Raw genomic sequence first — 12,762 nt, forward strand, 5'->3', positions numbered from 1 at the left:
AGTAAAAAAAAAATCAATTTTTGAGTTAGATGACAAATCCTCAGTGTTCTGACCACTGACTTACAGCCCAGCTAACCTGGAAATTGTTAATTTGTAATTATACCATCATCATCAATTAACAGTACACACATTTGGTTTCCTATAATTGAAATAAAATGTATAAACAGGGACATACCACAAACAAGTGATAAACAGCTTTTAGTGGAAATAGACCCCAGATTTTAATATGTAAACTCTAAATTCATTAATAAATGTGTGCCTACTTTCTGTATATTTGAAGGAGATTTTCAATTCTATGCCTGCTACCTGTTTTACTCTGTTGCTTCTAGATCGCCTATTAATGTATATTTAGAGAATGATGATTCATTTTAATATAAATATCACCAAAAAAATTATAGGGAACATCTGTGCTGCTCCTTCACTATCCTACCTCAACACATACACAAACTACATGATATACTTCAAGCAACACATGTGAGTTTGGGTTGCAAACACAAGTGTCCCCTTATATTAGCACAAATAATTGAAAGTTAACTGATTACGAAAACCATAAACAGTTTCATCTTTATAAACAACCATTTTTCAATACAACTTTCAAATTTTCCAGCAGAGTATGCTAAAAAGCTATTACATTATCTTTCCTCAAAGGTACTAAGTAGATGACTCTGTTCTGAGACAGAAATCACTTTGCAACACAAGCTTCCTGACAGGCTAAACACTATGTTCACTGATCTATGGGACCAGGTGATACGCTTGCAGCTTTGTCATTTTGACAGCACAGCAGAATACATGTGGGAAATACAGCATAAAGAACCAACATTGGAGAAGTATTTTTCACTGTAGTGTTAATTAATACATATTCTACCAAAACAACCACACATTTTTAGAGTTGGGAGACTCCAGGGATCAGCCCAAATCTCTTATTTCAGTGTGAGGAAACAATAGGGTCAGAGCTTCAGGGTGTTGCTTAGGGTTCATCACTGGATGAATAGAGGAAGAGCAGCAAGCTACATTATCTTCTATCTTCTACTTCTATAAACTGTTCTCTTTGCCTTTTGCTTTATTCAAACCTTTATGTGGGAAGGGGCATTAGCAGGAACATTTATGATTAATCTGAAGTTAATTAGAAAAGTTTTTGGTTTTTTTTTTTTTTTTTGGTAGATTGACATGAGAACAACAAACCAGAAGTAAAAATACAGAAGGGTTGCCAAACAAGGCTACTTCTTTCAGCACAGGGATCAGTTAAAATGCCCTAGTGATGATCATGTTCCAAATACTTTCTTAAGTGCTCTGTTGTCTCCTTATAACTGGGGACTTGGTTTTCATCAATTGTTCCATCTCCATGTACTTCCTTTCTCACTAACTGTGTGATATGAATACTTGACATTTCCTTGGAGACACAACTTTATATTTCTAGTCATTTGGCTTAGTTCCTCAGAAAATTTAAGCTACAACATTAAGAGATTCTCTGACTCATTTGCCTGCCATCAGTTAGAATTACTACTGACTATGGCTTGTTATCAAAGCAACATTGAAATCATATTTATTTAGAACAATAAAACAGTACAATTAAGAAATATGTAAAATAACATTCATTTCCATTCTGGAAATGGGTGTATCTCCTGGCATTAAAATACATTTACAGCATGCTAATGATTTGTTCTCTTTTTAAAAAAATCATGTGTGACAACTCTATGTTAAAAAGAAAAGACTTTAATTTTCAATGAGATATTCTTATGCAGGGTAAATTGAATATTCTCATAAAAATTTAAATACTGATTATATAAAATCTAATATGTTACGTAGGCAAATAAAAAGAGAGTAGAAGGATAACATGACGTGACCAACAGAGGAATACGGACACGCAAGTGTGTGTGCATGTATGCACACACACTTATTATTGAATACTACTCAATATTTATATCATTGGGGAAGCAAGTCCATTTAACATAAGTTAACCAATTTAAATGCCAGTATGTAAAATTAGAAACAAATTTAGAATGTAATCTCCTTAAACAGAGTACATGGAACATAAAGTCTTCTGACAATATTACTCATGTTATTGTCAACACTAATTAGTGAACACTGATATAACAGAGGGATCCCTTTAAGACATGAATGATACTTGGGTCAGGATGTTTGCTCTGACACTAAGTGGCCCCAGACTGCTTGTGAGGTCTTAGGATTGCTTTTTAAATACTTTTTGCCATCATTTACAACTTCTTGCTTTTAGAGTATAGTTAGCAGAGTCCTACTACTAAAAATAAATGTAGCTGTTTCAAATTTGTTATGAAAAGGGGGACCCAATACATTATGACTCTTCAAAAATACCTGAAGTGCTCTCTGATGAATAAAATACATGGGGGAAGTGAAGCTCTGGAATGGCCCTGACACAGAGATGAGCTCACCTGTGTACCAGCAGCAAATGTGCTACCGACAGCAGTGCCCTCACCCATCCGGTGAGATACGGACTGGACGATCTCCCAGGTGTCCTCTGCTCTAACATTCTGTGGTTCTAACTTTTAGTTTACAGACTCATATACTTATTTTGGCTGCTTGAAATTTTGTTTAGTTTCGCCCTCCCCCCTGCTTAAGATTCTGGATGGTATTCCTTAGAAGTGAAGCAGCTGGGTGAGAGACTGCAAGCCTAATGGCCCACTTCCTCCAAACAACTGCAATGCACCGGTGAACGCTGTTGACTAGTGAAGCCCATGGTACTGGAACTTCTCATTTTGGATTCTCTTCCAGTCAGAAGCATTACTATACAAAGTTAGCAGAGAATACAGTCAACTGTCCTCAACTTCTGTGTTGTGTTAATTCACGCCATCATACTGTATGGGCATTTACAGAACAAAATTGCAAATATACTAGGATATAAATGTTAAAAAAAAAATTACCTCATAAAATGTTAAGACCAACACAGTATCTAATATTCCAACTTTAAAAGAATCATATGTAACATATTTAAAAAATAAGTTTTGCATTAATTTCTTTTCTAACAGACAAGTGAAGAAATCCCAGGCTACACTGTGAATGTTTCCTTGGATTTACTAGTATTTTTTTCCTACCTTTGTTCAATTGCACAGGCATGCTTTCTGATTTCATCAGCCTCTGCTGCTGCTGTTGCTGTTGCAAGGCATGCTTTGGGGCCTCTGCTGAGGTCCTGGTAGGAATCACAGCAGAGGAGGAGCTACTGCTGTTGCCTCCAGGTACAGGGCCACCTGCACTGCCTGGAGCCATTGCTGGGGAAATCAACTTTCTTCCAAAATTAATCAGGCTATTAGAGACCTTATTTATATTCAGGGGAGCACCTTTGGCATTGGTCCTGTTAAAAAAAAGAAATGGAGAAGCATTATTTACATTAGAGGATGAATCTCTTTCACATAATTAATTGGTATAAAAGCACGCCTTTCCTGCTTTGAAAAAGGTCATTTACTAGACCAGCTATATAAAGTGAGAAGTGAAAATTTAAAGTTACTACAGAATAAAAAAATAATGAAATTCTTAAAAACATAGCTTATGGAAAAGTCTTATTTACTTTTCGTTCACTCATTCAACAAATAGAGCCAATACTGTGCTGGGTTATGAGGATATAATTGTCCAAAATAGACACAGTTCCTTTCCTGGAGCTTCTAGTCTAGTAAAGAAGAAATATATTAATCAAATAATCACATAAATAAATATATGCTTAAAACCTGTGACTGGACGATGAAGGAGAGGTAGGGAAGTCCCGGGGTCCTCACAGATGGGGCACTTATGAAAAGAAGCTAAGAGTAGATTTCTTAGCCCTGGCACATGGGTACTAGGCCAAATTTATTATGATTCTGAAAATAAATGTGTCTGACAGCCATGAAGTAAATTCCTAAAAGTTATGTCAAGTGCCCAGTTCATTATAATTGGAATCTATCCTTACTCTTTGCCCCAGCTCTCCATATCCTTCTTCTCCACTTCCCTGGTTTATTTTTCTTGATAGCATTTTTCATGATCTGACATACTATATATTTCATTTATTTATTTGCTCATCATTTGTTCACCTTCTTGAATCCCCATTCAAATACAGCTTTCATGAGGGCAAGGATTTTTGTCAACTGCTATATTGCCACTGCCTTGTACATCATAGCTACTTTATTAATAATATTAAATGGTAGCAGCATCCACCCATAGTCTGTTTTTTCACCTGCCACAGTAGAGGACCACCGTCTCCATTTGTGCTTTGAATCCCATTCTCCTCTGACCTTCAGAGATTGTTGTTCCTGCATCTTCCTCTCCTGCATCATCATTTTCTCCTTTACTGTATCATCTCCATTAGCATGCAACCATGGTGAGTATATGCATATGTATGCTAAGTTCTCTACTGAACCCTTGTTCCTTTCAAGTTACCATTCCATTTCTTTCTCTGCTTATAACATGTGTTTTCAAGGTATATTAAGGTGCCACTTCTGCTTCCTCAGTCTTTGGTCCATTAAGTTCCGGTTGTGCCTGTTTGCTATTGCTCTAAAGCCATTCCTCAAGATCACCAATTACTTCACATTGCAGATCCAAAGGTCTGTTCTTATTCGACTCCACCTCTCAGCAGCTATCAACGCCCTTAACCACTGCTCTCTCTCTCAAATTTCGTCCCTTCCTAGCACCTGCATTATAACTGTGCCTGGCAAATAGAGGGCACTAAGTTAACATCTGATAGATGAACAATTCCCAAATGACTCAGAATCTTGCAGTGTCTCAGAGTTATTATCTTGAAGACCAGTTATGATTATAGATTATTTTAGTTGTAAAGGAAGCCCAACTCCATGACAATATTGAAGTTTATGTTTTTATTGTCCAAATCATTAACAGAAATAACTCATTTTGTTTTCATAAAAATGGAAAATTGAAAATCAACTTTGAGAGATCTACTTGTTTGATTTTAATTAACTTGATTTTTACTATAATTTCCTTCTCCCAGATCTAGCTGGCAGCACTTACATGGTAATTCTATTTTTTATATGACAGCTATATCCTTGGCATTACTAGACGTTGCTGTAAAACAGAATGGATCCATAGTTCTATAATAAAAAGGAAAGAACACCAGACTTCTTCCTTCCATAAAGTTTTCTCTAATGGTACTAGCTAATGTTATGGCCTAGGTATCGGAGACTTACATTGCTTTGGAGGTAGAACAAATCAAATTTAAAATATGAAATTCAGCTTTATAAAAGAAAGATCTATTCATTATAACAGAATGAAGTATGAAAAAAATTTCAAATGGTTTCTTTGGCATCAGGTTTCATCTTTGAAGAGTGAGCTATTTAAATGTCCTTCCAAAATTTATTAAAAATGATATTTCCTAATGGAGATGAGGATATAAAGTGATTATGCACCACTTACTTTCATTTTTTAGGTACTTCCTAGTGAAGTAGAGCATTCCTAATTTTACATTTACTATAGGTTATCAACAGAGACGGCACTCAATGTATGTTTATTGAGAAAAAAGAATGAATGAAATGAAAAGACTGATACATTCTGGATTAACTAGGTATTCACCTCTGGCATTATATTCCACTCAGCAGCTTGTATACATTACCATTTCCTGTGAGTGACAGTATAAAGAAAAGTTATCATGGTACCGAAGTTCTGTTGCATTTTAGTTTCGCTTGTTTGCAAGTCAGGATTCATAATTCCCAGATATTAAGAAATTATAATGTTGTTACCCTTTTTTATACACAAAAATGTACTAGTCAAATTCCCATATTGCCAGTTGTAAAATTTATATGTTGATAAAAGTACTGAGATACTGCTAGAGCATTATCAAGAGAATATGGTTAATGCATCTTCATTACTACTAATAACCATGAAAAACATATAGATCAAGCTTATGCTGAGCAATTTTTCATCTGAATAGCTCTTAAAAGGGAATGAACACTGTTTTCCTCTCTGAACATTTTTTTTTTGTTTTTAACCATGCTCTTCCTAATCTACTACCCATAGCTTCTAGAAGAATATTTCTTTTCAAAACAACGATTGAAGGTGACTACATATCTTCAGGATATAAGCAATTCTAAGTCATACAGAGAAAGCAATCTATCCATAGCTTGTCTGTTTTTCTAGGCCTAACAGTTTTTATGTCAAAGTTATCTAATTTAGATCTGCAATATGAACAGCATCATTCTTCATGCAAAATATTAAACAACTTCCAACAATTATTAATAGCTATGATATATATGATTAAGTCATGTGTGCTAAATTAATGAAAATTTGCAGTTGTCAGAGATCTGATGGACAGGAGGGATTGGACTGGATTAAAGATGGAGTGCAATGTGTTAACGGCGTTGAAATAAACAGCAAGGGGAATTTGGAGTTAAGACACTGAATATCAAATCTAATAAGTAACCAATTTTGTGTAATTGAAGTCTTTGATTACTATTGTCTATTTACTGTTATTAAAAAAAGTATTGTTTAGGAGAGATTATTTTAAAATTGTGCCAAGACTTACTTTTCACACAACCTCATTTAACAAGTCAAGTCAGTACCAACAGGGGCATTTTCTGAGGAGCCATGAATCTCCTCAAAATACCTGTACCAGAACCCAATTCTGACCTGAATTCATTGTTGAGCTCCGTATGTTCAGTATCTAAAACTCTGACAATAGGTTATTTTAGCTGTCTCTTCACAGATGCTTATTACCCACTTGATGTCTTGCAGCCTGGCTTTCTGATCCACACTCTACTGAAAGAGCTTCTCGGGCCTCCAGTGCCTTCTTAGTTGCCAGTCATGGCCTGTTTTTATAGCATTTCTATAAACTTTCTGAAGCTTTTAAAAACCATTATCACATTATCACCTCTTTAAAAATTCTCCACAACCTTTTCTCTCCTGGATATAAATATTTACAACATCCTAGTTTATCTCCTTTCTTCCTCTATAATTTTAAAAAATATGATATTAAATATCTAATATTTGTTTATTTCACTTTGCTGCAATGAAAAAGATGCTTAGCTATACTTTTGTCAAAAAATCACTTCAATTTATTTCAAATGATTTTTCTCTATATTCTAATTTATATATATTTTTATTTCTTTTCCTTGTGTTTTCCAAGATTGAATATTTGATTCATTCATTCGCTTATCCATCCTTTATTTTCCCTCTTTTCCAATAAAAGCATTTGAAGCTACACATTTGTTTGGTTGTCGCAATAGCACAAAAGTCTTCTTTCATTTTCTAAATAGCCTTGTTGGCTCATTTTTTACTGAGGTACATTTAAAAATTTCAGATGGATGGGTTTGTGTTTCAATATATCACTTATTTTGATTTATTGAATAAAATAGAAATACTGAAAGAATGGAAATGGGAAAATGTTTTGATTTTGCAAAAGGACTATGGAAACCACAAATTAGAAAATACACTGATGTATATAAATATTTTTACTAATTACTTAGAAATGAATATGTTTTATTACAAGTAGACAGTATGGTTCACTAAAAACAAGTTATTCCAAGGCAACTTTACTTCTCGTCTGACAGTGTGAAAGGTCTGATAGATTTTGTTAATATATGTCACCACCTGTGGAAATAATGGAGAATAATGCATGCTCAGATACAATTGAACAATTGTACCCCAAGTGGATTCAATATTCTAGCACCCACCAAGTGTTTCTGGTGATTATATGTGTCTTAGACTTGGTTCACAGACTTTCTACCAATCCATCTTTTAGGATGGTCATAATCTTCTGTTAATGAGTTGTGTAACCATGAGAGAGTTATTTATCCTGTCTGAACCCAAGTTTCCTTATCCTAAAATAAGGGAGCTGAATTTTATGATATTTTAGGTACTTTTTAAATAGAAAATTCTATAATTTTGTGACTTGAAGAATGAAAATATGTGCTTATTGAATTTCAGACCAAAGGCTAAAGAGATACCCAATGTATCAAATAAAAGAATCAAAATTTTTTGAATGTTTTAAACACAAAGTAAATGATGAATGTTTGAGGTGACAGATATGCTAATTATTCTGATTTGATCATTACATATTTTATACATGTATATGGAACACTGTACCTCCAAAATGTGTACACATAAAGACTAAAATATTCAAAATTTAAAATAATCTCAACAGGCTAGCATGAAAGAGTAAACATAAAATTTAACAAAGATAAATAAAAACTAATGCAACTATTTTAAAACTTTTTATAATTGCACATTACATACAGAACAAGAAGGCATGGATAACGTGAGTTTAAATTAAAAAAAAAATTCAAAACTCCCAAATATTAATGTTTTGATTGGATTTGGTTTGGCTGACAAGACTAATCTAAGTTCACAGGGATGATACTGAAGAAAATTAAGATTTTTGTGCTGCATTAATACTAGATGAGTCCTCATATTGCAGAAGATACTGTGTAACTTTGGCAGTTGGCTTTTGATAATGCATTAATTACTAAAAGAATTGAGTTGTGTTTATAAATGGAGTGGAACAGTAGAGAAGCTGAAAACTATGCTGGAAGAGGAATGACTGAAAAAGCTGAGGAATAAGTCTTACATACAATAATGTGAGAGATGCCATCAGGCAAAGCAGCCCTTTTTTCGTGTGGCTTAGAAATGAGATGAGTTACAAAAGTTGAAAAAGAGAGTTACAAAAGCTATAACATAGGAAATGTTATCTAGTGATAAAACAGGCTTCATTTACAAAAGTAAGTGCTCCAATCCTGGAGCTGTAAAAGTAGAGATTGAAAACTAATCTTTAGGTACAGTCTTCCTAGTCCTGGCATACCAGAGATACAGTATTAAAGGAAAGGCCCTTTCCAACTCTAAGAGTTTGTGATCTGCAGTGCCAGATGGCATCTATTGTCATATTTATCATGTCATTCAGATAAAAGGACCAAATAAGAGGCTTGTAGACTAGTGTAGGACCTTGGGAAATGTCAGTCAAACCCCATCTCCAAATGAAAGTGCCTATTTGCCCTGTGTCCTTATTTTCACCTTCAGATTCTATTCCATTCCTTCTGCCCTTCCTGCCTCCTCTATCTTCCTTCCAAGATCTTTCTTTTCTATTCTTTTCCCTTTTCTTTCTTTCATAGTCTCATTTTCTTTCTATCACTTTCTCAAATTGTTCTACCTATACTTTTTTCCTACCATAAAATCATTTAATGTAGTACAGTACTTGGAAACAATAAACTGACGCCACTAAACATATATCTATGTATCTCTAGTTTGGAGACAGAAACAATATTCTCTTTGCACCCCTGTATACTCCTAATGCTGTCATTATTGATCTGCTGAGTGCATTATTGTTTATATTTATTTCTTCCATGCTTACAGATACCAATCTATTTGGAGACTTAAAACATTCATCAGAGTCACAACATAATACTTTCAAGATGATTCTAACATCTAAGGTAATAATCAGGATATACTTCTACTTAAAAATTCCATAAGTTAGAGGCCAGGTGTGGTAGCTCACGCCTATAATCCCAGTACTTTGGGAGGCTGCGGAAGGACAGCTGCTTGAGCCCAGGAATTCAAGATCAGCCTGGGCGATATAGTGAGACCTTCTCTACAAAAAACAAAACAAAACAAAACAAAACAAAAAACCCAGCCATGGTGTTGTGCACTGGTAGTACCAGCCACTTGAGGGGCTACGGTTGGAGGACTGCTTGAGCCTGGAAAGTCAAGCCTGTAGTGAGCTGTGATCACATCAGTGAACTCCAGTCTGGGCAACCGAACAAGACCCAGTCTCAAAACAATAACAAAAAATTCTGTAACTTGAAAGTTTTGAATTCTGTAAAATGAATGTCTCTAAAGTGCTTAATTCTGTAACTCTGAAATTAAATGTTTCAAGTTTACTTCAATGAAAGACTTCTATATCTAATTTTAATTTGCTTGCCATATTGTGAGCTTTGTTATCTTAGAAAGTGAACTCACTCCTTACCTCAAGGAACTCTAGATTCTTATAGATCTTCTTTAAAACTAAATGATAAAAGTTAGCTTGTCATTACATATTCCCTACGAGTTGAAATTCAAGGGAAACGTTTGCTTTCAGCTATAAACATGAATTCTTTCATATGCAGTAGACAAATTTTTGTCTATATGATGAGCAGCAAAAGGAGTAGTCTTTGTTAGGAATAAAAAGGTTGTCTCTGGTGAAAGAGTGGTCGTAAGCTAGACTATGGGGCTTACCTAATTGGGTCTACATACAATTTATAATGTCGGTTAAACTAACGTAACAAATAATAACCTATTATGTGTTAATCATGATGCATCAAATCACTAAACTTCTCAAGACATACATATAGGAAGAAATGCTGATTTCTATTTTGAGAGTGGTAGTTTTGAATTAATTTATTTTCTCACCTGTATCTGAGGGTAATCATTCCCATTCATTCCCATAAATAATCATGGTTTACACTAGCAGCATCTCTAGAGGGTTAGAGATTTTCTGGCCTAGGCAAACACACAAGAAGGGAAGAGAATATAATCCTGAAACGTTCACACACTGGGAAGTTTTTGCCCTCTTCACCTCTCTTTTCCCACTTTGAGAATCACTATATGTTTTCATAATTTAAAAAAAAACAGCTGCAGTAAACATATATCAAGAATTAACTGTTATGGTTTGAAGACAGGGGTACAGAGGCCAATAAAATATAAAGAAACATAGGCCGGGCACGGTGGCTCAAGCCTGTAATCCCAGCACTTTGGGAGGCCAAGGCGGGTGGATCACGACCTCGATCAAGAGATCGAGACCATCCTGGTCAACATGGTGAAACCCCGTCTCTACTAAAAATACAAAAAAAAAAATTAGCTGGGCATGGTGGCGCGTGCCTGTAGTCCCAGCTACTCAGGAGGCTGAGGCAGGAGAATTGCCTGAACCCAGCAGGTGGAGGTTGCGGTGAGCCAAGGTTTGCCATTGCACTCCAGCCTGGGTAACATGAGTGAAACTCTGTCTCAAAAAAAAAAAAAAAAAATATATATATATATATATATATATATATATAAAGAAACATTTACGTCTGCAAAATGAAACAGTCACATTTTAAAATGCAGGCATAGGAAGGAACAGATTAGATGGAGAAAAACAGAGGGATGTATTTTTTCTTAATTAAAAAACTATAAAACACTGCTGAGAAGTTAAAGATTATCTGACGAAAGGATGAGATAGCCCATGTTCATGGATTAGGTCATTCAATGACATTTAAGTATTAGTTCTTTCTAAATTGATATGCGTATTAAATGCAACTCCAATCAAAACCCCAACAACTTTAATAAAAACTGGAAAACTGATTGTAAAATTTATATGAAAATGCAAAGGACCTAGAATAGCAAAAATAACAAAACAAAGTTGGCGAACTCAGCCTACCTAAAATCAAGACTTGCTATAAAGTTATATAATTAAGCCACTGTTACTAGAGAAAGAATAGAATCCAGAAATAGATCACATATAGATGGCCAGTTGATTTTCAACCAAGAATCCAATTTAATTCAGTGGAGAAAGGAAAAACTTTTTAACAAATGATGCCAAACAGCTGGATATCTATATGGAAAAAGGTGAACTTCAACCTTTACCTCATTCTACACACAAAAAATTAATTTGAGGTGGATCATAAATTTAAATACAAATGGTAACACCACACAACTTTTAGACAAAAACAAGAGACTATCTTTGGCTGTAAAGGGTTAACTCAGCATACCTGTTGCTGCCCAAAGCCTGTACCTTTCAAAGGACTTGCCCTTGACTGACTCCTGGGAGATAACCTCTAAGCCTTTGGAATATTCTCCTTGATAAGAGTGTTTTTGTATATCTGGGCCTTGAGTCATACCAAATTGTTTATGCTAACAATGGGACTTATGGTAAACATCTGCTTTTGTTCACTTGGGTCCTGGGCCACACTGTTATCAGTCTGACCTCTAGGGACAGGAACTGGAGACTGAGTAGGTAAGGTGAGTCACATGGGCATTCTATGCCTACATGACTGACCCCCCAATAAAAAACCCTGGGGGACACCAAATCTTAGATGAGCATCCCTATTTAGCAACATTCTGCATGTGTTGTCATACATCTTGCTGAGAGAATTAAGCACTCCACTGGGAGAGGACAACTCAAAGCTTGTACAGGCAAACCTCAGAGGTATTGTGAGTTCTGTTCTAGACCACTGTAATAAAGCAAGTATTGCAATAGTGAATTACACAAATTTTTTGGTTTCCCAGTGAATATAAAAGTTATACTGTAGTCTATTCAGTGTGCAATGGGATTATGTCAAAAAAGGAAAAATCCTAATTAAAAAAATAGTGCCAAAAGATGCTAATGATCATCTGAGCCTTTAGTGAGTCTTAAGCTTTTTGCTACTAGAGGGTCTTGTCTCAATGTTGATGGCTTGTGACTCATCAGGGCGGTAGTTCCTCAGTGCTGGGGTGGCTCTGGCAATTTCTTAAGACAACAATGAAGTCTGCCACACTGATCAACTCTTCCTTTAAAGAAAGGTTTCTCAATAGTACATGATGCTATTTGACAGGATTTTACCCACAGTAGAACTTCTTTCAAAATTGGAGTCAATCTTTTCAAATCCTACTGCTGGTTTATCAACCAAGCTTATGTAATATTTTAAATGCTTTGCTGGCATTTCAGCAATGTTCACAGCATACTTAGCAGGAGTAGATTCCATCTTAAGAAACGACTTTGTTTATCCACAAGAAGTAACTCTCCTCATCCATTACAGTTTTATTATGAGATTGCAGCAATTTGGCCACAACTTCAGGCTCCACTTCTAATTCTAGTTCTCTTGCTATTTCTAACCT

The 12,762-nt window shown here is 35.2% G+C and overlaps 1 protein-coding gene across 9 annotated transcripts in view; it reads right to left on the bottom strand.

Moving 5' to 3' along the window:
* The window catches only part of TBC1D5 (TBC1 domain family member 5), a 557,272-nt gene that overhangs the window by 71,165 nt on the left and 473,345 nt on the right, over positions 1 to 12,762 (bottom strand). For all 9 annotated transcript variants that reach the window (XM_032259250.1, XM_032259280.1, XM_032259257.1 and 6 more), the window contains one exon: positions 3,069 to 3,325. In XM_032259250.1, coding sequence (XP_032115141.1) covers positions 3,069 to 3,325 — 257 coding nt within the window. The remainder of the gene's footprint in view (positions 1 to 3,068; positions 3,326 to 12,762) is intronic.

The sequence above is a fragment of the Sapajus apella genome, unplaced genomic scaffold (assembly GCF_009761245.1).
Source record: "Sapajus apella isolate SASKATOON/1434 unplaced genomic scaffold, GSC_monkey_1.0 scaffold4, whole genome shotgun sequence".
Taxonomy (NCBI): domain Eukaryota; kingdom Metazoa; phylum Chordata; class Mammalia; order Primates; family Cebidae; genus Sapajus; species Sapajus apella.